The following is a 27,189-nucleotide window of genomic DNA, read 5'->3' as shown; positions in this document are numbered from 1 at the left end:
AAATTAAACAACAGGTCAATGTCAGGTGAAAGGTGTCCATTTACTGACACATTCTATTCATTAAAGGCAGATCATAAAGCTTCCCAGATACACGTTATCTGAGAAACCACATACCAGTTCCTCCTCTTTGAGGAATGCTGTTAATTTGTGATGTAGTTCAGAGTGGAGGAAAGCTAAATCCCACAGAAACTCAAATCACAAATTGGCCACTGAATTAAATAGCACATTCATTATTTCCTTCATCGGGCATAAATATTTGCGGACAGGATGATTTGTATCTTGGATTGTATAATGTACAGTAAAATGGTTCATCAGGCCTTTTGACTGTTCTTTAGCCTTGTGGATGTCTTAACTTTATTGGAAAGTTACCATTTTTACAATGACCCTCTAGTTCTCTAAAGGCACCAGCTTATGTAAATTACATTCATCTACTTACCTCGAAAAGTCGGTGTGTTAACTATTGTCATTTCAGGGAATCAGTCTTACATTTTTAAAAAAAAAATATATAAAAAGCTTTGCCTCAGTATTTATAACAAAACAACATAGAGGCACAACAGAGTCTTGTGTCTATTACGACCTACTAGCTGTATTTTGTGCGTAAAGATACAGTCATAAACTTTACTATATCCTAGTAATCTTTGTTAGCACTGATACTATATCAACATTAATATGCACCTTAGGTTTATATCCAATATATGAAATTTGCAAGGCGAGCAGAAGGAATAAAATCTGGAAGAATGATATTTAAGAAAGCAAGAGAGGATACTCGGACCCGCCATCATGTCTATGTTACAGCAGCTTTAATGGAGTACTATTGTAGTAAGGTAATCGTAGATGCTCAGTTTGATATTAGTGTCAGGAGGGTGTATAGCTCACTGAAGCCAATAACATTTTTTTTGATGTTTGCAGGATAAGTCTGTGGCCTTTAAGATTTTTGAGCTAGGACTGAAAAAATATGGGGATGTTCCAGAATATGTACTGGCTTATATCGACTACCTTTCTCACCTTAACGGTAAGCTTTGAGCTTTGAGAGGTCATCATTCATCTGCCTTCTCTGTGAGTTTAGGTTCAGGTCAAGGTCTTTGTATTTTAGTTCTAATTCTTCCTGAAGAGCAATGAAACCTCTTCATAAAACTCAGCAATTAATTTGGAAAAAAAAAAATCCTGCTGTTTTGTCCTTACTGAAGTGCATCGACATTAGATCTTGATTCTCCTGAACAGAGGAGAGTGAACTTTCCAGACTGCAACTCACTGGCATTGCAGCAGTTTTACAGCGTCTGCTGTGAGCAATTGGGAATACACAGAGAAATCTAACCCCCAAGGAAAAAGATCTATAGGAGATTGAAATCAGTGTGAGAGAAGTGATGGGTTAGTTGGTTCCTACTAGAATTAAAAGTTGTTCTCCCCAAACAGATGAGATGAGCAAGATATAAAAGCAATATGGTGAATATTGGTCCTGCTTGGAAGTTGCCAGGGAGACGGTTTGCAATGCAAAGAGCAGGGCAGGGGCAAGGCACGAGCTTCCCTGCCTGTGCCAGCACTGGGGAGCCCCAGGCAGGAGGTGGTGGCAGGTCTCTATGTGGGATTCCCTGATGCAGGAGTTAATAACGATGTTACAAGAAACCCGAGCTGCTGTGGGGAACAGGGGCTGACAGAGATCTTTGTATGGAACTGTCCTGGTCCATGCTTCATGGGGAATTAGAGAAGAGGGAGAAGAGTAGATCATCCCAGGCTCTTCCTCTGCCCAATCCTGTCTGCCAGACACCCATTAGATTTTCAGATTTCTTCAGGTATTTCCTCAAGTATTCCATACCCTAGCGCAGTATTTGTAGCATAACAGTAGAGGTGTAACACAATCTGGGTTTTATTACAAATTTCTCGCTCAATTTTGTGAGCCAGCCTGCACACCGCTGGTGTGAGCAGTGGCTGCAGGTGGCTGCGCTGCTGGATCTGCTGAACCTCCTAGTGCCTTCTGGAGGCACCAGGCGCATGAATCTCTGCTGTCAGACTACAGTTCCTTTTTTCAGGCTCTGAAAGTTTGAACAGATGTAGAGCTTTTTTTCTCCTGTGAGCTGTAAACAGAGAGATTTTTTTCAAGTCAAAGTATATTTAATTTTGCAAGAGATTATTTTAGGTCTACATCAATATTTGCAATGCTTTTCCATAGATTGCCATCAGAAAAAAATTATCTTAAAACTTGCCAGTGTATTGCTCTGTCTTAGCAACCCAGCAGACTTTACTGGAAGACAAGAAAACTGATCACTGAACTTCCATAAATATAAGATATGGTAAAATACACAGCGAGAGAGACAGGGCAGAAGCTAGAAGTTTTAAGAACAAAACCACCAACCACTCTATTCCCCCAGCTGGCAACGTACAAAGGCTGACTGCTCACTGGGAACCAGGTCTAATAATTTTGGGAGGATTTCTGAGGAATATACAAGTATATTATTGCCCTAATTTAAAATGGAAGTAATAAATTGAAAGGCTAAATTTAAAATTACTGAGATATGCCGTTGAGATAATTAAAGAAAACGGAAAAAAACGGAGATCCTGAAGAGATGCCAAGCAATAGCTGTGCTGTTACAAAAGAACCTGTATTAGGAATGGTTTGTTGCTATCAACAGAAATAGACTTTCAAGTAACAAATTCACAGTAGAATTTAACATTGGTATAGTTTGACGTAGGCGTTCAGATTTTTTCCTGCTTACTGAAATTCAAATCCAGGTATCAGAATGTCAGCCTTATATTTAATTCAATGTACACATTTCTTTGAATAGACATGATTTTAAATTGTCTTTAATATATTTTACTCAATGTGATTTTTCTTTTTTCTTTCTATTTTTAAAGAGGACAATAATACAAGAGTTTTGTTTGAACGTGTTTTAACGTCAGGGAGCCTTCCACCTGAGAAATCTGGGTACGTCTGCAAAAGCAGTTTCACTACACTAAAAAAGACACATAACCCCTTTCAGCTACAAACATCCCAAAGAAATCAGAAAAATGAACAGCAGGACAAAATTCGGTACAGATGTTCCTTCCCCTCTCCATGCTGTCTAAAATAGCACCAACTGTGACAGGTTGGTGAGAGCCCCTATCCCACTTGCAGTAAAATTCATTAATTTATTGACTTTAAAACCTCATTGACGCAGGATTGTTGAGGATAGAGTGCAAAATCCTCCTGTGCAGCAAGGATTCAGTGGTTTGAGCAGGTGGTGTGGCTGATGACATGTTCTGCTCACCAGCCAGATGCTTTAGATAGATAGATGGGGAGAGGGAGCTGAGAAAATCTTTCAGGAGTATTGTGTTACAGAAGGTGAGTCAGGAATTTATTGAGGAGAATACTGAACAACTCCTAGACAACTGAAAATAAAATAGGGAAAGAATCAGAAAAGACTTGGATTAACCACTCACTGCCACATTTTCATCACTACTTTTTAAAATCTATTTCTCTGAAAAATTGCTTACCAAACCCTTTGCAGTCCAAGTGGTCACCATTATTATTCCGGTAGACATAGGCATTAAAACTAAGAAATCAAACATCGCACTGCTGTGCATATTCACTCTGCACTTTAATTCTGATCTTTTGTGAGAAATCTTTATATGTCCATTTTAGAAGTGAGAAAAACCAAGAATTTAAAAGCTGAATCTTCTTCAAAGGTGAACTCCAAAGCTAAAATGGAACTTGAATCAAGTCCAGAAATATGGTCAGATGTTGCTTAAGTTATATATGAGATTTTCCACAGAGAAATAAGCAGTAACTGTATACATTTTGGGCTATGTAACATTCTGAAGTGCTGCCTATTGTGTTATAGGATATTGCTCTTGCCTGCTAGAATATGCTAGTCTGTGCAGATGAACTAAATCATAATCTATGTTGGAAAGTCCTTCACATATCAGGATGAGAGTGAAATTCTGTGTAGCGGGATGTCTATTTGTGCATACTACATTGATGATAAAAGCTTATCTCAAATGCTGAAGTCATTTACACCAGTAATCCTTTCCTTTCCATAACAAAAGTTCTGTATGATCCACTAGATGGAAAGCTTTTACAGAAATATGTAAGGCACTTGGGAAGGTAGTGCATGTTATAGATGCATCTAAAGTAAAGAATAGAAATGGTCATGTGTTCTCAGGTTACCTCCTTTGAATCTTTCCTCTCGTGGGTTTTTTAATTGGGTTGTGATCAGTACTTCTTTCTCCTTCAGCAACTGTCTATTTCTCTGTTCTTGTACAGGGAAATCTGGGCTCGGTTTTTAGCTTTTGAAAGTAACATTGGTGATCTAGCTAGTATACTGAAAGTTGAAAAACGGAGGTTTACAGCATTCAAGGAAGAATATGAGGGTAAAGAAACAGCTCTGCTGGTAGACAGGTATAAGTTCATGGATTTGTACCCTTGCTCTACCAGCGAACTGAAGGCCCTTGGTTATAAGGTAAGTGGATAAGAACACTTAATTTTACTGTTAGTCTTTTCAGTCCTAGCAAACTTAAGCAATTCCTTGTTTAGGAGTTACCTTACACTTTTCCCCTTGATAGAAAAGCAGGTACACTAGGCCTGGTGTGCCTCCTCCTTCTTGTCTTGTTGGGCAGCAAAGTGCCAGGCGTTGTGGGCCAAGGGCAGAAAGGAGTAAGGAACGTGACTAACAGATGCAACCTCATGTATTCATATTTACCTCGTCTTCCCACGGGAAGGTCAATGTGGTAATGCCATCACCCCTCAGCTATAGGCCTCCACGTCAGACTTAAACCTGAGCTCCTTCAAAAAACCAAAATTCTTTTGAAAGTTGGTAGAATCGGGTCAACTGTATGAAATATCGCTGGCTGCCCTTCCACTCCAGTTGGCAAAACTCCACTCACTTCATTGAGAACCATATCAAAACAAACATCCTGCAGTCCCAATGATTGCTGCAACGGGCCAAGGAAAATTATTTCTAGAGATGAGTGGCTGCCTGCTTTCTTTCAGTTGTTTATTATGGCTAAAGTGCTTTGGTGCCACTATTCGGAATTTAAAGTCTAGGCCAGACACCTGTATCTGGTGGTCTCCCATCTTGTTTCTGACCACATGTATTTGAACTACTATTTTATTCATGTGGAAGGCCAGAACATGTTGGAAAACCATTAGAACAGAATGAAATGTTGATTTTTTTTTTTTTTAAAGCATGATGTAAAATAGGCTGCCAGAGAAGCAGAACCAGCTCTGTTGGAGGAACTGCTGAACAGGAAGAGAACCTTCAAGTCACATCTCAAAAACAGGGCCTCAGCTTCCATTTATTTCTTACACAGACAAATCATTTTTGAAAAATTCAGAAGTCACCAGAGTTAGCAAAGCAGCTGAATTGTTGGTCTTCACACAGCTGTAAAATAATCTGATAGATGGAAATAAGAGTCCCGTTGAGCCACTGAATACTTTTCTTCTAACGCAATAGGGACAAAGTTATTTTGAAGTCACAGGTGTGCTTACAAGCAAGTCCATCTTGATAAAGGCATGCGAGGTGGTGTGTACCTGAGATGATTCAGCCCTTGGGCTGATTTCTGTTCCTTGTAACTCGCCAAAATATAATCCCGTTTGAACTGATGCTTTGCATGCCTGCTGACTGCCTTATGCTTTATCTCTTTTCCAGCTAAAACAATCTAGGGAATGAAATGAGGGAGAAATGATAGTTGTGAAGGCCTAGTGCTCTGCACCTGTTCACCTAAATGGTTTTAATCTAAAAAAAGGAGCCACTCAAAAATGACAAACATGGTCCCATTCAGTAACAAACACGCACGAGTGTTTCCACTCCCAGCTGGGACACTGTAGGACTAAAATGTTTGATGAAAACACACAAGTTTTGCCCAGATGGTCTTCTAAAAGGACATCTGAAATTATAGTGATGACAAAGTGAGAATAAGCAACTGGTCTAGAGAGATGTTTTGTTGTGTAATTTAAACAAGTACTGTGATCCTGCCAAGTTCAGAACTCTCTAATTGGCTTTTGCAGGACGTCTCCCGTGCCAAGCTGGCAGCTATAATTCCAGACCCTGTGGTTGCACCTTCCATCGTGCCTGTTCTCAAAGATGAAGTAGACAGAAAACCTGAATATCCAAAACCGGACACTCAACAAATGATTCCATTTCAGCCAAGACACTTAGCACGTAAGTCAGATGTTTGGTCAGAACTGGTTACGTCTCACCTGGCGGCAAGTTATTAACCTCTGTTTGGCAAACCTAATCACAGAGACTTCCTTAGTCTTCAGTCATCTAAACATGTACTTAAATTTTAGGCTGTTATTTAATTGGATTGCTAAAGGCATAGATATTTTGCCTGAAACTAAGTTCACAAGGAAATAAGTACTACTAGTTTGGGGTCTGGTAAACAGTAATAAGCTGTTACACACACTGCTTATAGACTTCAGATCACTGACTAAACAACATGTAATTAGTAGAGACAAAAGTGACAGGGTAGTAATTATTTGCATCAAATAATAATGCTGCGAAAGCAATTCAAGTCTAGCTGTCTTGCACTGGCTTCATACAGTTTTTCTTCCCACAGCTCCAGGTTTACATCCCGTCCCAGGTGGTGTATTTCCTGTTCCACCAGCAGCTGTAGTTCTCATGAAGCTCCTGCCACCCCCTATTTGTTTTCAGGTTTGTTTTAATGAATTCTTACAACTTCAAAAAGTTGTAGAAGAGATTCTGTTTAGACAGAACCCCAGGATGTATCACTCTATTGAAAATAATCTTCTAAACTTTTTTTTTTTGGTAACAAATCAGGGTCCCTTTGTTCAAGTGGATGAGCTCATGGAGATATTTAGAAGATGCAAACTGCCAGACAGTAAGTTATTTGTTCGCTCTGGAGTCTGTGAATAGTGCCACATGTGACTTGTGTTTTACATACGGATATTGCTGTCTAAAATCCAGATGTCATTTACAGATGTGTAATTAGTATTTAAGAGTGTACTGTTGAATTGGCTCCATTTGTAGGCTGGAGTCTGCATAGAGCTGTTTGTACATGCACTATGGGGAGATCAACAAAAAGTCAAAAAGCTGAAAATCACCAGCTGCTACTTTAATTGGTGGTAACCATTAAAAGAAATAAAGATTTTCAGAATATCCTTTAGAAGAAGAAAGGCATTATTTCTAGCAGCATTGTAACTGTAACATTAGATTACAAATTTGCAGTATGTTAAGTTCATAGGTGGGCATAACTCAGCATGCACACTGTTGCAGTGCTTGAGAACAATTCAAGAGCAGTGTTTTCTGAGCTCCTACAAAGAAAGTAGAGTTCTGAAATATAAAAACAGGACAGATCCATACTCTAGGCTTCATGTAAACTATGGCAGATGATAATATGCTACTTTTCACCCCCCTCTGATAGCTTACAGAGCAAATTACTAGAGAGAAAGCAAACCAGGATTTAATTTCTCTTACAGTGAAAGTAAAACATCTATTTAAGTTATACATGGTGTGTTTGAACCTTTCTCTGTTGATAAGCAGCACCTGACTTGCCACACATGCTTTCTGATGAATCATGAACTAGCTCTGCTCTTTCCCCAACAGGCTTTCCTGTTTTATTAAGCTTGCAAATGACCTCAGTACTTGTGTAAAGGGAGGTCTCAAGCTGAAGCAGCAGCATTTACTTTATAATTAGTGTTTGCCGTAGCTCAGAGTTTTAGGCTTAATTCTTAACACTTGTAGGAGAATAGGGTAGGAAAATGTCTTACGTTCCGTAAGTCTCCACAACGTATCTATCTTGGCCTCCCTGTTTGCATGCTTATTCCTCATCAGGGAATTTAGCTTCACTAATTAAATTAATAATTTTCTCTTTCTAAAGCTGTTGATGAAGCTGTACGAATAATTACCGGAGGCCTACCTGAAATAGCCGTGGAAGGCAATGGACCTGTGGAAAATAACGCTATGCTCAATAAGGCTGTTAAGAGACCACATGAAGATTCTGACGACGATGAGGAGAAAGGATCTGTAGTTCCCCCTGTACACGACATTTACAGAGCACGACAGCAAAAGAGAATCCGGTGAAACAAGTTTGGAGTTCTGTTGTTATAGACAAAGACTTGCATTGAGTCCATCAGTCTCTTAAAAGTCAAGCATTTTTTAAAAGGGAGAGCTGCAAACAAAAATTCTTGAAAATGGTTTTGTTACTGTGGTGCCTCTTCTCCCATATGGTTCTTGATCTGAAAACAGCCAGAACAACCTTAGAATGTGCTCTGAACAAAAAACCCCAAAAGTGCAAAATGTCAAAACTGCATTTTGTTCTTCAAGGGTGTTCACATCTACCACTTGAAATCTTGTGGGTTTTCAACAGTTTTATTTTAAAAACTGGATGGCTTATACTTGTGAAGCATTTTTAATTCACATTTTCTGGAAAACAGCTGTTCTCAGTTCGTCCATGTAGTGTCCTGCCTTATTGTTCGTTTTTATTTATGGCAGAATGTATGGAATCTGTTTTGTAGTTGAAAATGGAACAACAACATTCCTTTAAAATAAAAGGATATCCGTTAACATCATGCCTCATTCTGGTTTTATTCAAACACAACAAGGTACTTCTTAAATATTACTCAGCCACTTCAAAAGCGATGTTAATAAGACCATCACAGGAAATTGATCAGAGCATACATATTAGAATTAGCTTTTTTTCGCACTTTTTCTAGAGGATACAGTATACTTTTGCTTTTAATTCCATGACGGTTTAAAGAAGACAGCATCATAAGACGAACTCAGTACGTATTTTTAACATGGATTGTCCAGTACTAGCTAACACAACCTGTTCCTGGATAACTGCATTGGTCTTCCACTTAATGTACAAAGCTAAATGTTCATATATTAGCTACGTAGTTTAACCTGTTATTTTCAAACAAGCTGACAAAAACACTCTATGAACTTTCGAAGCAGTTTCTATCCATACTTTAGGTTTTAACTTGTAATTGACTCTTCAGAATTGCACTCTGATAAGACCACAGGAAGCCCCGTGGACTACAGGAAATTCAGATGATACTCGGACAAGTTGAAAACCATTCCCACCACCAGCATATGGGAGCACTGACCTACAGTCATCTATCGACCGGACTAAAATATAGTCTACATGTAGTGTATGTATAACCATATAAAAGTTCACATGGAGGTAAGGCCTGGCCTCATCAATCCTAGAATTTCTTTTTTGCTTTGCCACTTAATCGTATCTCCCTACCTTTTTTAAAGAGGATGTAGAGAAACTATTTGTCAACTCCTATCATTAAGAAAAAAAACACCTGGGAACATCACTAACGTGATTTGCACTTGTGGGCATTTATTAGTCTCTTTAGATCTTTACTGCTGAAAGGCCTACAACACCCACGCACGGAGACACTCCTGTGCACCCCCCAAAGGTGAGACTGGAGCCAGATGTGGGTGCTGTACTTTTTTCTACACGAAGCCTTAGGATCAAGGCCCTACTGTGAGGAGAGACGGAACTTACTGTATCGACCCTGCGAGCAATACGCATGCACTACTGGCAGCACAATCCATGCTTCGATGTCAGAGTAAGCAGGAGTTGGCCGTCATGGAGATCTGGACCCTGAATTCCAGAACTGTGAGCAGCCATCTAGATAAAGCAAGTACAATTTTATCTATTGATAATGCAGTCCCATTTGGTCTGGCATCAGTCACATACTTTTCAAAGCCTTTTCTAAGTATGTTGTTGCACCATGATGTTGTTCCTCCCCACAGCCTTGAGATCATCCCCTACAGCATCTAAATTTTTGTAGTATGCACAATTCACAGGGGCCTTTAAAGGCAGCTTCTAGGCAATGCTAAAATAACAGCAGCAATTTATAACTTCCGCAACTCTCATTTAAGAAAAACTAAAACAGCTTTGTCTTGGTCATTTATTTTTTTTATATCTCTAGCAAGAATGTTTCTGGTAGCTCTTTTGTTACGCAGACTACTGAATTAATTTTTTGAAGCTCCAGAGCTATAGGTTATATTTTGAGGTGGATCCTGCACTAATAACAAAGTACAGGAAGCAGATGCAGCAATCTTGAAGACCCCTGTGGTATCCTTTGCTTATTCAAACAACGAAATAGACCACACTAAAAACTACCTCAGAACTCTTTTTTTCTGGCTAATCAACCTACTCATTTGTGAGTTATCAAAGAAAGATTCAAAGACAGACAGACATCCCTGTTACTATCTGAGTACATTTAGCCAAGAGAAAAAGCACTTGTCTGAGCTGGTGATGTCTTACAGGGTTTTGGTGGTTTGTTTCCCTTGGGGAAGGGGGTTTGTAATGAACGAGACAAGATTTGTTTTGTAGTTGCTTAGGCTAATATGGAATACAAGGTCTTACTTACCCCACCTTCCCCCAAACTCAGTTAGTGCAGCTATATCCACGCTGGCATTTAAAGGAAAACTGGAAAGGGAAGCATCAACACTGCTTCATAATCAAGTGCTTCCTTCTAGAAGTTCTATTGTTTTGGTTGACTACTGGATTAATAAAATGAACCTGGATGTTAACAATAAAAGGGCCCTTTAATTATTTTACATAACTTGTTGGGTTTGTTTTTTTTTTTAAAGACCACAACACATTCTATTTTGGATAGTCTAGTACTTGGGACACTTACTCTTTATAACTATCAAATTTTGACTACTGTAATACAGCGATGTGCTCAACTAGAGGGAAATTTCAAATGTACTTACCTGCTAGCTGAGTTTGAAATTGCAATAAGGCTGTAAGATCATCGAGCTCTTCCGTGAACACTCATCTATACAACATGTAGCTAATTAAATTCAAGACCTACAAATATTTTCAGTTTCAAGAACACCTCTAGAAAGTGAAAAAAATCTTCTACGGAAAATATTCCCTGTGTATTCAAACTAATGTTAAATCATTCACTTCTCAGAGTACATTATAATCGCTTGTACTGTCGATAGTGCTCTGCACTTCCTGGATATTTTTGAAGACGTGATTGAATATGCAACCATCTGCAGTTGCAGTTTTAAAAAACAAGTAAAATTTTCAGCCTAAAGTTTCACACACTTTAAATCCACCTTCTGAAAATGACAAAAGTTTACTTTAAAATTAGTATTTCACATAAAAAGGAGTAAACTACTAGCAAAAAAAAAAAAAAAAAAGGTAAGAAATGCCACTTTTATCAAAACATTTTAGCTCTGCCCTTCTGAAGTCTTTACAAGAGATAAATACAGCTGCAATCTATAAGATTGCCACCTTTGTAAGTACTGTACATAGCAGAGGACAGTTACCCAATAACCAGAAAATTTGCTACAAAAATATATTATGTGTTTTGTAAGATCTGCACGTAAACAGCAAAAAAATGCTATTAAAAATGCAGTAAAATGCAGAAAAAACTAGTCACCTACCACACTAACCATAATGTTACAATAAAGTGCTGTTTGGCTTTGTTTTTTTGCCTGTTAAAGTTTCTCTTAGCTAGAATTTTAGCTTACTCCTTAAGTCTTCAAAGTAAGATTTTTTTAAAGCCAAATCACCCCTTCTGGGAAGGCCCATTGCTAATCTGCTCTGGATTAATTCAACTAAATTCATGGTAAATTAGAGTAAAATGCCCTAAAGTGAGCCACTTAAATACAAAGTTTGGTTCTTAAACTTGTCCTACCTAGCATCAGCTCAAAAATTTAAAAATTGCAGCCAGAAAACTACCAAGACATTCCCCCCCCCCAGATTGCATACTTACATTAAAAACACATCTCTCTCTCACCATTTATTTCAGAAGCCCTTTTGCATCTCATGTATTTTTCTCATCAGTCATCACTAGAGAATTAAACGTAACCAGTATTTACACGGAAAGCTGTTTTCCTAGACAAGTAGTGGTGCAATTTTTTAAAATAGCTGACAATACCATATTGGTAGCATACAAACTGGTTTTATGATTCTTCTGACTTCCCTACAAGTTGGGATTCTTCCTTAGTCAGTATTTTGCCAAGGACTGCATCGTAGTAAGGGCTGAAGACCATTTTGTTGTAGTTGACAAGACGAACATACTTGACAGCAATCTCTTCCAGCTCTCTTTGAATAGGGCCTAATCCTCCAGGAACAGCAGGCAATGATTTCTGGTGACTAGATGCAAGATAATTCTCCAGAAACTTTTGAATTCGAGAATCTGGAAAAAATTGGACCAAGGGTTTTGGTTTGTTTTCAAAAGAGACAGTCAATTAGAAACAGCGTAATCTCATGTAAAATACATAAAGCCTGAACTAGTAAACTAGTATTTGAAACAGACTAAATGAGAAACTGTGCGTGACATGCCACCAACAGTTTTACAAGGACACACAAGCGGTCACTTGAGATCTGTCAAAGCATACCTATTAGCTTGCATATGGTGTTATCCGGATTGGCCACTGCTTGGATTTGTCCTTTAAGTACAGTCTCTCTCTCAGCTGAGAATGGTGTAAACCCATGCTGGGAAAGGCAGCTGTTAACTTCAGCACACACCTTTTCACCGATGGTAGCCAAAGAGTCCTGCAGGTTAAAGGAGCTAGAGAATGTGGAGTAGGGTATTACTCAGCTATTTTAGTTATTCCCTTTTTTCCCCCCACCTTTTAAAAATAAACTATCCAATTATAGTTGCCTTATTTACCAAATGTAATGGAAGAAGCACAATCAAGATAAAGCCAGACTATAAAAAAGCATATATATACATTTTATATATATGAAAAATAAATTTGAGATATAAAACAAGGAGGTAGGACAGCACTAAAGATTTCCAGCCTGAACAATCCATACAAGTAAGAGCTGACCTTCTGCCTACACAGACAGCTCTGACTGATGCAAAACACAGTTATCAATCCATACTGTGCACAGCAAGTACAAGCAGCTTGCTGTACCACACTCACATTCTCAAGGGAGCCTGGCCCAAACTGTGAGCGCGGTTAGCTGCTTGCACTTACGTGCCAACCAGACATCATGAAAAACACACTCTGAAAAAAGGAGCATGTACATCTCAGGAAAGAACAGAGCAAGAGAAGACAGTTCTGAGTAAGCTGAATAAAAATTGTCTGCCTGGGCTCATAAAAAGCCCTCATCACTTCCTCTACATATTCTACGGTCCACAGCCAGAGAGAGGTTTAAACTGATTATTTACTAGGGTGAAAACAGAATTACACCTGCCTCGGTGTGACTAGGACTATGCGATACTCACGGAAGATGCATTCCTGTCAGCAGCACCTTGACAAAGGTTTTGATTTTCTCAGCAAATCCAGGCATATCAACGAGGGCCGAGCCTGCTGCACTGAACGTCACCAGAAGGACTGTCCCAGTCAAGAGGAGCTGCTCCAGTTCCAGCTGTATTTCCTGAAAGCGGGCCTGGTCCATCAGCACTGTCTGCAAAGAAGGAAGAAGGCAGCGCAGAATAAAGTCACAGCGCTGGGCTGTGAAGTGACATTGTGATGCCTGCCTGCTCACAGCAGTGAAGATAAGACAAAGACACGGAAAAGAGCAACCCGTGCTCAGCAGGCGAGTATTGGGAACAAAATGAAAAGAATTAACTCCTCTTTTCCAACTAAGTAAGTTTCAATACTGAAAAAGAAGTACCTAAGAGCTACAAGAGCTCTCAATCAAGAGATAAATGTTTTAGCATTGTACTTGTTGCAAGACTACAAGTCCAAACAGTTTCTGTTATATGCCAGAAACAGAAAAGCAGAGCAAGCACAGAAATCAATTTTTTTCTTAAATACCTACTTCTGGAAAAGGCCTGTTTAGGTGATCCCACTTCAGGAGCTTCAGATAGGCCTGATTCTGTACAGCAGTGGAGCACAAGGCAGAAGCTCCACCAGTGGCACCATCAGCACTACAGTGGGGAGGCAACATTTCATGTCTCGGCTTTGCAAGATCATCGGCTGCTTCTTGCAACCACCTTGTGACAAGGTCTAAAGAATCTGGAAGAGCAGGGGGAAAAAAGTCTTGTTAAGAAAATTCCTTTTCAAAGTTAGGTTTTTCCCACCAATAATTTTGAAATAATCCCTTTAGTTACTATTCCTAATACCCATGGTATCAGTCATTGACATGCATTTATTAATTGCATTAAGCAGAACATCTAAAACAAAATTAAAACCACACAGCTACAGGAAATTGGAGGTGAGATGATGACAGCTAATTATTCCTTACACTGTATTGAAATGACACTGAAGATCCAGTGTACTAAGTGCAGAACTATTGTTCCAGCAGATTTTTTCAAACCACGGTTTTGGGGCACAAGCTGTCATTTACCATATGAATTCTAGAACTTATAAAAAAAAAATCTGATTTCTTTTCATGATCTATAAGCAAAGACACACAGTTTACTGGGAGGTCAGAGGGGAAGAAAGAAAGGAATAAAGTCATACTTGGCTGTTTCTCAAGAAACTCCTGAAACTTCTTTCTTTCATATTCAGCAGACTGCTGCATTAATTTTGGCCTAATACTACTGACAGCGAAGTTTGCCATATCCATTTTCATTAGGTCTAATACAGAGAAAATTGCTCTAAACAAACAAACAGAAAAAGTTATTCAAGGCTGCAGATGTTTAAGAGGTACTGTTTACAAGATTTATTACAGATTGTCTAAGGAAAGAGCAAAAACATGCATGGGAAACATTAACAGGGTGCTTAATAATTTAAGAGCACGAGACAGAGAGAAAGCTTGAGCAAGCATGTACATGCATGCATGTGCCTCTTCCAAGCAGGAAATAAAACTTGCTCTCCTGTAAAAAAGCCTCCATGGAATTAACTTTACTAGCTCCATAGATTGTATTTCCCAGGATGTGCAATATCGTATGTTGAATACATAAAGTGACATCTGGATTTCCAAGCTTGCACACTAGCTCTGTTGGCAGCCTATAAGCCAACCGCAGTGGGAAGTGAATAACCAGACCCAAGGGGAAAAAAAGAAAAAGAGAAAAAAACCCCAATAAACAAACAAACAAAAAAAATAAAACCACCTTAATTTCAAAGCAACCTAATTCCTGCTAGCAATATTTCTGCCAAGTCAATCCTGAGCTCTTGGAAGCTTATCAAATTAGAGAACAGCAAGGTTAATGAAATTTTTTCTAACTGTTGAGACCTTGAGCTGTTCAACTGAGAACACGGTGACAAAGCAGAAGCCTCTGTGCTCCCAGATGTGGTACGTACACTCCCTTTAGAACTGAAAAGATATTACACAGGGAGTGGGGTTGAAGGGTAGAGAGAGCTCAGTTTGGGGGAAAAGAAGAACCAGTTGGAGAACAATAATAGCTTTTTCCTGTGCTCCTGCTTGCCTTTTTATCTCTTTTGCTGTTTGTACTAAATTCTGATACAAACAGACCCTTCACCTGCTATCTTCAGGCTTACATGCATGTGGCATTTAAGAAAATGTCCTTCAGTGACATGCGGGAGCCAGACAAATACTCCACCCGAACAAAAAGGGTCCTTGTTAAAGACTTCTGGAGCATCTCTCCCCTTCACATCCACAAGTATATCCCTTTCCCCTGTCACTTTTTTTTTTTTCTACAAAGCTTTGCAGGTTGCCCTGATGGAAACCCCCCCATATCTAAAATTATTTAAGGGACTCTCAACATGACTAATAAATACCATTTCAGTACCTGAACAGAGGAACTATTTCATGAATATCTTTCAGTTTCTTAATTTCTTCATCTCGAGCTGGAGCACAGAGAGTCCCCATCATCCCAATAACAAATTCGACCAACTTTGAAATGTCAAGGGCCCCATTCTCTGCCTCCTGTTTTATCAAATCCAGATCAAGAACTTCTGTAATCTGGCTTCTCAGTCTAGTATGACCAGGCAACAAGAAAGACAGGAGATTCTGAAACAGAAAGTTTTTAACAGTGCATTAGTTCTACATATCAAAGACTACAAGGATCGAAACAGTTACTGAACCACTTTTTATGTAAACTAATTGCCCTTTACAAGTGAAATCATTTTTTTCTTTTTTTTTTTTAAACCAACTATTCACCAACTCCAAGTGTTTCACCTCATTCTGTATGATACTGAAGAGGTAAATACTCTGTAGTACAGATCGTACTTAAGACTGTTGTACTTGGTTTTGTCAGCCCAGTGTTGGGGCTTCTCACTGATTCCCTAACTAATTCCATAAGCATTCTTTGGTATTTTCTCATAAAAAGAAGGAAGCTTGGAATTATGAAACTAGTACTACTTAACCTTTTATTCATCTTACATTGTTTTGCATTTGTTTTTATATTCAAATTTCTCCTCTAGGGTCATACAACTTATATATGTTCACAGACAATGATATAGTAATGAAAGAGATCAAGAGAGTCCTTTATGAAAAGCCAAACTTCAACCACTTTTGCCCATTCGTATCAATGCAGCTACACAAATTCAATAGTTTACCTTGATATCACATCATCTTACCTCTTTAATTTCTCCCAGTAGTTTAATTGCATGGTCATATGTCGGTGGATCTTCCTTTAGCTGAGCTTCCAGACAATCCCAGAAAGCTTTATGCACAATATCTCTTACTTTTTTTTCTAAGCTGTGGGTAAATATGACTAGTTAAAAAGAACAATCCTTGTCCCTGTACCACCTTACATAGATAACCTGCAGTTCCTGAAGAACAGCATGTAATAATATGAATATAATGTAATAATGGATATATGACAATTAACAGAGAAGAGATCTGTCATTTTAAGTTACTCAGAAAAGCAAGAAAAACTGGACACAGGATTTGGAATGGCTTATAGCCTAATAAAGGGTTACACACAAGCAAAGGCGGCTACAAATGAAAATCCTTGAAAGTATCTACCATATGCTACCTCTAAAGTAAACAACTGGAGGAAAAAAAAAAAAATTACAGCTTGTCTTCAAAAGACCAGTATTCCTGTGTCTTGCAAAAGCCTCACTCAGGAAATACAATTCTACTAACTAAAATTCATTAAGTAAACCTAACACAAACGAAGTATCTTCCTTGACACAAAAGCTTCTGCATTTCAACGCATAAATACTGCAGGTACTCTTGAGATAAAGGCTCAGTTCAGTTTGTGTAAAAAAACAAATGAATTCCACTGCTTCAGTACCAATTCCTAATTCAAATACTGAAAGTTACTCCTCTTCAGCAGGCAGGCTCCTGTCCACATCAGGTTTAACTTGAACACCAAAGAAGTAAAATGCTCACATGTACGTGCACGCACACAAAGAGTGCCCACAACCAGCACCAGGCTCCTAAGGCACTTCCCTGTGCAGCTGAGGTTCAGGCAGCGCCCAGAGGCACCTATGCCCTGTGGCCCTCTAAGACTAGCCAGGACGTGCACTACTGACAGCGCTCACAGCTGCAAATACAGTCACTGCTGCTTTCTCCTCCAACCACTTGTCTACACACACATTCAAGCTGCGGGGGACTCCAAGCTATACACACAACATAAAACATTTAATCTAAGGAAGATTCCAGAGTCCCTCTTCAAGCAAAATCGGAAGGACTGCTCTTTCTTTTCTAGGTGGTAAATAGCTGTACACAAAACCCTCACAAAAGCCAAATTTAGGGATCTTGTACTAAAGCAGGCCTGGCCCATCACAAAGCCCAGGCACTCCTGAGCGAGGTGACCTCTGCAGTACATCTGTTTCTGTCATCAGGTGAAGAGATGCAAATCAGCCCCTCTGGTGAACTACAGCTGCTGCTCAGCATCAGTGAGCAAAAGCATCCAACTTCCCAAAGTCCAGCATAGGTCCCCAGCTCTTTCCCTCCTTTTCCTTTTTTTTTTTTTTTTTTTAAAGGGGTGGGGAAAGAAGAAAGGATGGAAAAAAGAAAACATGCTAAAATCCTTCTTCCCTGAACACTGCTGACATCAATTTTATGGCACTGAGGCATACCAGAAAAGTTATCCACTACCACAGCACACTTTCATGTGAGAAGTCCATGTGAAGGAATACGGAGAAGCAGATGCTGAATAGAACAGCACTCTTAACTGTTGGACTTCGGGTGAAGCATTTCTTCTCAGCCATCAACTGCCAAGCATAAAACACCTGATGGAAGTTCCCCCAGAAGCTGCTGGGACAGAGAAGATAACGTAGAATGGGGAGAATGAGCTTTGCGTGTCGCAGGCATACCTTCCAATGCTTGCTTCAGAGGCAGCATTTGTGCAGGCTAGAGACAGGTCCCAGTTCATGGGACCACACAGGAATTGCATGCGACCTGCAAGTAAGGCAACAAAGAAGGACTGGACCACACTGCCTGGGTCTGTCTAACAGACAAGGCAGACACTGAAAGAGGGTGCTGAGAAGACAGATCAAATCAATGCTTGAGCTCTAAAGTGTGAGTCTTGATGGACAACAGAGATGTCTGTTGTCATGTCCTAGCTCAGTTAAATGTTGTTTGTCTTCATCATTTAAGGGGGCCACGATTTCCCTCCCTACCAACTCAGAGGCTGAGACAAGTGCACAAAGTATAGCAAAGACCCTCATCCGCTCCATTCAGCCCTCACTCAAAGGCAATTCCTGCTGGGACCACAAGGTTCAGGATATTTAATAGCATGAGCACATTTTCTTTGGTTTCTATTGTTTAGTAGTCCACAGCCACTAATAAAATGCCACTGGTATAATACGCTGGTGTCAGAGCTGGAAAGACAGGAATAGTGCAGATGGAGAAGGGAAGATGAGACTGTTTCCATTGCTGCCTTTTCGGTCAGGGACAATTCTAGTTCCAAGCAACATCCTCTCGTTACTAATGCTAACAGGAACCACTGTCACCTTGTTTTGGTGGAGATGGGCATCAGACCTTTTGTCTCAGTATGACTTTCTGTAGAGGACAACCAATGCCAGTGTTCTAAGAGCCATCCATAGCATATTCTCCTGCAGCACCCATGAAGATAATGTGCTCTGGGGTCTCTCTTTCAAACACAGACACCTACAGACAACATTCTGGTTCCAACATGGACTAAGTTTCTTCCATTAAATATGCGCTCACTTTCACAAATTAACCCAGGAAACACTTTGTCAGCCATATCTCTGTGTGTGTGAAGGAAAAAGGAACTGCAGATGAAGCATCTGTCGATATGACTGGGTCAGCTACGCTGGCTGATACATGACCACAGATATCAAGGCCTCTTCTGTTCTCCCTCTCTCCTCTCAGCAGGGGATAGAATTACTGTAGGTCAGACAGAAAAGGAAAGACATCAAATTTAAAAGGAGCAAGGACTAAGCTAATAAAACATTGGAATCTCTTCAAAAAAAATCCCTAGAGAAACAGACATTAGGCTCAGAAAAACCTAAAAGAGTGTAATCTTATTCCCTCAGGCAGTAAAAGCTTAACAGCACTACCTGCATCCGCAGCTAGGCTTGGGTATCCAGAAGACTCAGGCTCCTGGGACAAGGGAACACTGACAGAAACCACATCACACTGAGATTTGCACCGCACACACCCAAGCAATTACTCCAAGAGGTTCAACTTTCATGCACACATGTTTCTGAGGAAGCAGAACTGCACGCTTACATTCTTCTTCTTATGCTCTTTCCTATCTCATGTCAGGCACTGCCAGACAAGAAGATACTAGCCAGAGCCTTTACCTGATCCACTAGAGCTGTTCTGCAGTTCTACAAATGCAAATTTAATTTATGTATCTGTTTGGTAACAATCTTACCTGTGTTCTGGTAATTCAGCTGGTTTTATCTGGAAGTCTCCATTAACAACAATTTCGTGTGCTAGTGCCATGTTGGTTACTCCCTTAGCTGTTTCCATGAGCTCTTCTATTGACACAGGCCGAGAAGGACTAGCTGCAACATAAATTAAACTGTCAGACAGTTATCTATAAAAGTCTGTGGAAGAAAAGTCTGCTAATACTTTTGGACCCTTTCCACCTTCTTGACAGTACAGAGGGCCAAAAGACAGTATCAGCTGAAGATCCTTCTCCTTTCCTTCCCTTCCTTTCCCAGCTGGTGGATGACACAGGTTTGGAGTATTACAGAAAACAAAGCAGCGAACCCCAGTTGATATTCTGGGCTCAGTATGTCAATTGCTTCCAAGTTCCACCAAGCTCTTTTAAAAAAACAAAACCAAAAAAACCCCACACCCAAACCCCACTTCTTTAGGACTGCTTAATAGTATGTTAGCATCTTTCTCCATACTGTAGGAAGAAATAATTAAAAATACTAGTATTTTCACTGCACTATTTCCCCAATTACTGTGTAGAAGTTGCCATTTCAATTTTATATTTTTCAAGGAAGTGACTTCATCTCAAAAGCAGTCGGCAAACAAACCACCACTAACATTAAGCAATAACGTACAAGTAGCTAATTATTCTCACTACTTCCAGTGCAACTGGCACTTCTCCAGACTCTTTTTCCCTAGAGGCCATCGTCCAAGTGACAAAGGACGTCAAGACCAATGCCTAAGACCTCTTCCTCTGGCAGGCATTTGGGACTGACAAGGATGGACAAGCAGCTTCATACTGGGCCCTGGGGCATACGAGTAGGAGGAAGAGCCAAACCTGAAAAAACAGGCCAGTTTTCATCAGGCAGGAGACAAAGGTAGTGACTGACTATAGAAATCTAGAAGGTAGAAGAGGGACACGGACACTTTCAGAAAACTTAATTTGCTTCCTGTATGCACCGGGAATTATGGCTCCTAATTGTTCTGAACTACACAGCATGTTCCTGGGACACTACTGGCATTGCAGTACTGCAAGAGTGTCACAGCCCTAAAACCAAGTCAACATAAAGGCAGAGAAGGTGCCAAGGGTGTAGGCAACGCTGGTTAGGGGAGTAATTGTTTCCGTTATCTTGAGAGGGCACGGAGTAAATGCACGCAGACCAATATGATCGTTAAGCAGATCTCGTTTATTTTCGTATTTGAGGGTACACTTATACTATTCTATTGAGGGTACATTTATACTATTCTATTTTTGTACACGCTCCGTGTACGTGTCATTTCTATTGTGATTGGTTAGTATGCTTTGTTCACACGCCTCTATGTTAGTTCTGATTGGCTTATGCTAAAAAGTTATATCTTGCAGGTGCAGCATTCTTTCTTATTTTTCAACTTCCCTGTATCTTATTTTTCTCATAGCCAAGGTCCTCAACTTCCCCCATATCTTGTTGGTCTCATAGCCAAGGCCCTTGTTCTGTATTGTGATTGGCTAGTTCATCACCACCCCATTACCACCCCCTGGACATGCCTGGACATAGCTCATTCAGTACGTGACCGTTGTCCCGTGGGAACCCCACAACTAATCCCATCCCCACTGAAGCCAACTTAAACCTGTTGCCACTGATTCTTTGTTGTAAAGATTCCTCCTAGCTGTGCTAGCATCAGTGCAAGCAGTGCGTGTGGGTGCCCCTGTAATGCCTTGCCAAAAGTTAGAAGAAGCACCGCAGCTCTTCTCTGGTCCAGGTATTTGAGAAAAAGGAGAAGGCCAGATCATTAGAAACATCGAGCAGAGCAGAAGGTGGGAAAAGAACCACAACAGAATTGCCCTAATGGATCGATCCCTCCCTGTAGCTCATTCACTTCAACTACAGTTTGGGCACAGGAGCGACATACTAATTCTCAAAATTAAAGAAATCAACCAGGTATCTTCATAGGCTGGGTTCACTGAGGTATGTTTTAGGCAAACTATCATGTCTGCCTCATTTGATAATCCAGTTTGACTGGACTTAAGCTAGTAACATAGAAAAGGTCCCTTATAAGTAACTGTCCATCACTTCTCTGCCATTCAAAGCTGTTCCAAGTACATACAGTATGGTTGCAATGTGCTAATTTTTCATTAATATCTTGCTCTTTTCATGCAGCGCTCTTAAACCCTTATTTCCTTCTGCTTGAAGCTTAATCTTGCACAGTGATGCACAGTGATGCTGGGAACACAGCAAGGATTGATATTCTCAGTAGAACTAGCAGGACAACAAAGTTCACAGCCAAACCAGAGTGCTCTTGTCTGACTGCCAAATGACTTCACTCTAGCAGTGGATGCACTAAAAGCCAAGAGTCTTTGACTTAAGAGCATTCTTTGGTAAATGATGTTACTTCATTCTCATATCTGCTCCCTTACAAGAGGGGAGGGCTTGAGACCAATGACTTCTTTGTGGTACAAAGCAGTGCAAGACAGTGCTATGCGTTTTACTTTCACGTGCTCATAGCCTCTTTCCATACATACACCACGTTTTCTATCAGGCAACCAGCAAGACATAACAAGGACATCAGCTCCCTCAGAACATCTCCTCTGTGTAGCATGACACTAAGCACAACACTAAACCTCAAGTAATAATGAACACTATTAAAAAAAAAAAAGAATGCAACAAATAAAATGTTACATGTTGAGACACTCTCTACAGAAATTTGGAACTAGTTGTCTGAGCAATTCTGCCTCTTTGAATTGAATCTCTGGGATCAGAAAACTTCCCCTTGGTTTTATCTGCAGGTTTGCCAGAAATAATTGGTAGCCATCTTGCATCCAGCTTCTCATGTTACAAGCAGAATGACAAAGAAAAATATGCCCTAAGAATAAACTTAAAATATGCAGTCCTGCTTGAGACCAGAAGTAGTATTAGGATTAAATATACAACTTTCCATCTGTATTGGGAGGGGGTGACAGGACATTACTTTGTTGATAACAGCCTTCCTTGCCCTGCAGTAGAAACAGAAGCTGCAACAATCCAGAAGGTTCAGCTGATAATGCAAACAGCAGCAACAGTTCAGCTAGAATGTACTGGAGTAGTGCTTATCCTTTCCCTGAGTGCAGACACACAAAGGTATCGAAGATACACGTGGCTCAGAGCAACGTGGTTATTGCAAACAATTAAGTACTAAAACATAATGGGGACAAAGGTGCTACAAATAGTTTCAAAGCAAATGATGAGGAGTCACACAATATTTCATTGCAAAACAGTCAAAATTGCACTCAATGCTGTACAACGCCGTGATTGTCTCCATCAAAAAAAAAAATATAGAATTTACTTTTTTCCCCCCTAATAAAGAAGTTCTGCTTACACTTCGGTGTATCATCTCTGTGTGACCCTGGAGCACTCTGTCGTATTCTTTTTCTGATAGACTGATCTGGGTTGTCCAAGCTCTCCTCTTGATCATCCTCCAAACCACTCAACTTTTCTTCACTTGAATGGGGCTTGTCAGGATTCTGAGACATTTTCAGTTGGTTCTTTTCAGAAAAAGAAAAAAGATGAAAAAGGGAATGAATAAGCATTTTCTGACATGGCTGAGTGGGAAAACATCACCAGAAGCTCTCCTGATTAAGAAAAAAATAAGAATAAAAGGAATCTTATGAGGAATTATATGATGTCATTCTCATAATGGCAGGGGACCTGGACTCAATGACTCACTTCCCATCTTACACAAAACGCGATGCTTTCAACACAGCCACCATTTACTTAATCTCCATTCCTAGTAAGTTCTCAAAAATCTGAAACTGTTCCCTCACCATAATGCATACAGATGAGAAAGAAAAATGTATTTAATTTTCTTTCTTAGCATTGCTTATGAGAGAGCAGTGAAGAACATTTTCAGAAGAGTATTACAAACATGTTTCACAAAAAGACTATTCCAAATGAGACATTTCCCTCCCCACTACATAACGCTAAAGCTTTCTGAACATAACACACTCCTCAACTATGATCTGCCCCAACTGCTCGGAACTTAAAAGTTTTCACTCTGAGCTGTCCAAATGCATTAAGAAGCAGGAAAAGGACTGGAGACAAATTAATATAAAAATCTACTCCCATATTTTCATTCCATGTAAGAGTGATGATTTATGCATAAAATATCAGGTTTATTTTTTAAGAAAGACAGCAAAGAACACAGTTCTAGTATTTAAAGTTTTAGTTTACTAAACATTAGATATTAAATATTTGTATTACACCACAGATACCTGCAGTGTACCCGAAGTTACAGGGAAAAAACGACCGTTAGAAAAGCACTTCTCACCATTCATTATCTTCACTTATTTAATAGTCAGATTTCTCTCTGAAGAACACAATTTGCACATCTTACCATTGAAAATTCTCTATCATACAGGAAGCTACTGTTCAGACTTCAATTTTACAAAACTATTAGAAAGCATATGATGTCTCTAACTCAATTAAATAACCTGGACATTCTGTGAAGTGGGAAGTCAGGAAGAGTCTGCCTTTCAGAAGAAAAAAATGCAAGCTCCTGGGAAAACAACTACTTCCTTTTCCACCTAGGATCTCACCATCCTCACTTTCAAAATTTGAAAGAAACAAGTTCTCAGCAAGAGACACAGCCTCCGGAGGCACCTCACAGCTACTAGAAAAAAATACTTGCAGCAGCAAAGCCTACACAGAAGAGGCTGCAGCATAAGCAAGCAACAGTGTAGAACTATAAAATGCAGCACTGAGAGATGTTTATTTTCATACAACAGCTGTAATAACTAACCCTACTCCATCACTGCTTAAATTGATTGCGCCAATGTGATTCTACAGGACAGCTGGAAAGCTCAGTGCATGTAAGAAATGGTTTTGTTCTACAGCAATGACTCAGGATCCTCACCTTGCTAGATGCATGAGACACAAAACAACACACAACACTTGCCCACAGCACTGTGTGATTTCTATTTTAGAAAAGAAAACAAAGCATAAAAAGCATGGGATAAATTACACAGGAAAACTAAGACATCAGTACAGGTATTGTTAGACCCATATATTATCTCTAGCTGGAACAGAGTCACTGATGTCCCTGCCCCAAATGCCTGATCATCTCCCCCTTCACACACCCAGAGAATCCCAGCTGGGACAAGAACATAGCAGTCTGTGCAGAGCTGCAGTCATCCTTTTAACCCTTTTAGCTAAGGCAGAGATAACCTCCAGCTATGTGTAATGCAAGGCATCCAAGCCAGCATGCAAGTAGGAAACCAGTGGGAAACCACTGGTAGGAAACCAGTGACATACTCCAGGAGAAGTGGATCTGTGGTCTAGCGGACGAGATGTCTGTTACTGCAAACACTCTAGCAGCAAGAGGACGAGTAGCTCTTAATAAAGAAGCAGTTAACAGAGAAGATCATAGCAAAAGCTGCAATAGAAATTATATGATAGGGCTGGTTAAACAGAGAAGGCAAACGTGTTGTTGAGTTCGCCTAGAATAGAAGCGTTCTCATAAAGGCTTCCACATTCATTCAACCAGACTAGGCTGTTGTTCTTCCTATCCATTCTCTGCCACAAAGCATCCTCCTGAAGTCAAAATCTGAAGCACAAAGTGACTCAACTAAGGCCCACTTAGGTCTTTAATGCACAGGACGCTTCATAGTGCCTTGCAATCTCTCACTGCACTTTATCCTCACTACCCTTAGAAAAGCAGAGAAATATTATAATATATCTTACTTACAGAGAGGAAACTGACATGTAAGTTAAGTTGCTTGAGGACTCACAGAAGATAAATGACAGAGCCAAGATGATAATCAGTCTCATGATTACTACCCCCAGCTTTGCCCACCGGGCCATCATTCCTACCACGCAGACCACATCCTAAAGTATCGCTTTCCATAAAACAGCAGATCACAAGCTACAGTCCCAAAATGAACAATTTCATTTAAATACCATTTGTTAAAAAAAAAATCCTATTTCAGCTGTGGAAAGTGGGTACAAGAACTCCTGGGCCATTCTACCAAATGACTGTTCAGCAGATGAGGTAAACAGGCACACTTGTTGGTTTAGTTTGCAACAGTCTACTCTTTTCTGCTGGATTACTGCTATTATTTGCCAGAACACATCTAGAACAAATCCTCTTTCCACTGGGTAAATAAGCTTGACAATACCTCTTCCAAAAGCGTGATCATCATCTCTCCTTTCACAGAAACAATTCTGACTCTTAATACAGCAAAGTCTACTTCTGGGCACTTTCCTTCAATTTATTTTTAATAAAAACAGAAATGCAAGAGAAAAACCAACATATTAAAATGCAAACAAAATATTTTCCACAGGTTCTCTTCATCAAAGGTCCTCAAATCATCTGACACACACCAGCACTAAATAAACTTCATTGTGCTTCTACAGAGCACACATAAGGCTGAAGCAGTTCCTCCTGACTTCAAGCGTGGCCCCACTGCTCTGTGTGAGGTAAGACTTGACAACTCCCCTTACCTGCAGGCCATACACGCAAGCCCTGAAGGCCACATTTCTCCAAGCTCCGTTCCAGTGCTGAACTCTCTCCTTCTCCCTCTGTTCACCTGCCACATCGAAACCTACTTTCCCTCATAACCCACTAAAGGGCAAGCTACACCTGAGCTCTGCGTGGTGAAGCCACAGCCTGTCCTCTGTCCCTCTTCCAAATTACAAGGGATGCTTGTGAACTTCTACCATTCTCCCTATCTGCAACCTGTTCTGTGTAAGGCCCTGAAAGTCCCGGTCCACCAGCAGGGTCTCCCAAAAGAGCCCACACAAGTTATTGTAACAAAAATACCCCATCACGTAGCAGCAATGTTACTATTCCACCCCCTCACCCTCCCCAGTACTGGGAACCAATTTCCCCGCACTACTTTCACGTGGGTTCAGAAGTTTCACGGCCCCTTCTCCCCACTGCCCAGGCGGGGCGGTGGCAGCAGCTCCAGGCACAGGCGCCACTGAGGCTCATAAAAGGGCCACATGGAAAACGAGCCCCTGCGGTGCAGCCGGGGGGTGTTTTTCCAGACGCCAAACGGGCAAGGCACGGAGAGAAAAGGGGATGTAGCAGCCTCCTTGGGCCAGCACCGAATCCAGCCACCTTCCCCAGCAAACAGGGCCCGGCGGCAGCGCTGCCCGGGCCCAGTCCCGCAGGCAGCCCCCGCCCGAGCCGCGCCGCCGCCCGCTCCCAGCCCTGCCGGGCCCAGGGCCCTCCCCGCCGCCCCAGGCCCGCGAAGGCCCGGCGGCCTCCCCGCCCCGCCGCCTAAGGCCCCGCCGCCTCCCCAGGCCGCGCCGCCGCCGCCTTACCGCCCCTCGGAGAAGGAGCCGCGGGCCCCGGCTCCCTCCTGCCGGCCGGCGGTGCGAGGCTGGGCCGGAGGCGGCCGCAGCGGCTGCCGAGCGAGCGGCCCCACGCTGCCCGCCCCGCGCCGGGCCCCGCCGCCCCTCCGCGCCGGGGCGGGGCGAAGCGAAGCGAGGAGCCCCCGCTGCCGCTCTGGGCGTTTATTGCTTTTTTTTTCCCCCCCAAAGTGGGCCGAGAGGAGCGGGGGCTCCGCTCTCCTCCGTACCGAGGGTGTAAGAATAATCCTCGCTCTTAACGGCTCACCGCTGCTCTTGGAGGAAGGCGGGGGGTGCTGGCCTCTAT

At 41.0% G+C, this 27,189-nt stretch overlaps 2 protein-coding genes across 5 annotated transcripts in view; one reads left to right on the top strand and one right to left on the bottom strand.

The window, feature by feature from the left end:
• The window catches only part of CSTF3 (cleavage stimulation factor subunit 3), a 50,097-nt gene extending 41,599 nt beyond the window's left edge, over nt 1-8,498 (top strand). For 3 of the 4 annotated variants that reach the window (XM_068399499.1, XM_068399500.1, XM_068399502.1), the window contains 8 exons: nt 681-824; nt 910-1,012; nt 2,851-2,920; nt 4,238-4,433; nt 5,981-6,134; nt 6,532-6,626; nt 6,753-6,813; nt 7,813-8,498. In XM_068399499.1, coding sequence (XP_068255600.1) covers nt 681-824; nt 910-1,012; nt 2,851-2,920; nt 4,238-4,433; nt 5,981-6,134; nt 6,532-6,626; nt 6,753-6,813; nt 7,813-8,015 — 1,026 coding nt within the window. In that variant the 3' untranslated portion in view covers nt 8,016-8,498. The remainder of the gene's footprint in view (nt 1-680; nt 825-909; nt 1,013-2,850; nt 2,921-4,237; nt 4,434-5,980; nt 6,135-6,531; nt 6,627-6,752; nt 6,814-7,812) is intronic. The other variant, XM_068399501.1, reaches the window with a different exon arrangement.
• Nucleotides 8,495-26,977, bottom strand: TCP11L1 (t-complex 11 like 1). The gene is made up of 10 exons (XM_068399503.1): nt 26,856-26,977; nt 22,912-23,077; nt 19,571-19,703; nt 16,353-16,473; nt 15,563-15,783; nt 14,331-14,467; nt 13,687-13,883; nt 13,148-13,329; nt 12,312-12,484; nt 8,495-12,109 (listed from the first exon to the last, which is right to left on the bottom strand). Exons 2-10 carry the CDS (start codon nt 23,063-23,065, stop codon nt 11,874-11,876), a joined length of 1,554 nt encoding a protein of 517 aa, XP_068255604.1. The 5' UTR covers nt 23,066-23,077; nt 26,856-26,977; the 3' UTR covers nt 8,495-11,873.
• Between the last annotated feature and the right edge of the window lie 212 nt (nt 26,978-27,189).

Source organism: Nyctibius grandis, chromosome 4 (genome assembly GCF_013368605.1).
Source record: "Nyctibius grandis isolate bNycGra1 chromosome 4, bNycGra1.pri, whole genome shotgun sequence".
In the NCBI taxonomy this organism is placed as follows: Eukaryota; Metazoa; Chordata; class Aves; order Nyctibiiformes; family Nyctibiidae; genus Nyctibius; species Nyctibius grandis.
This window is presented reverse-complemented; position numbering and strand designations above follow the sequence as displayed.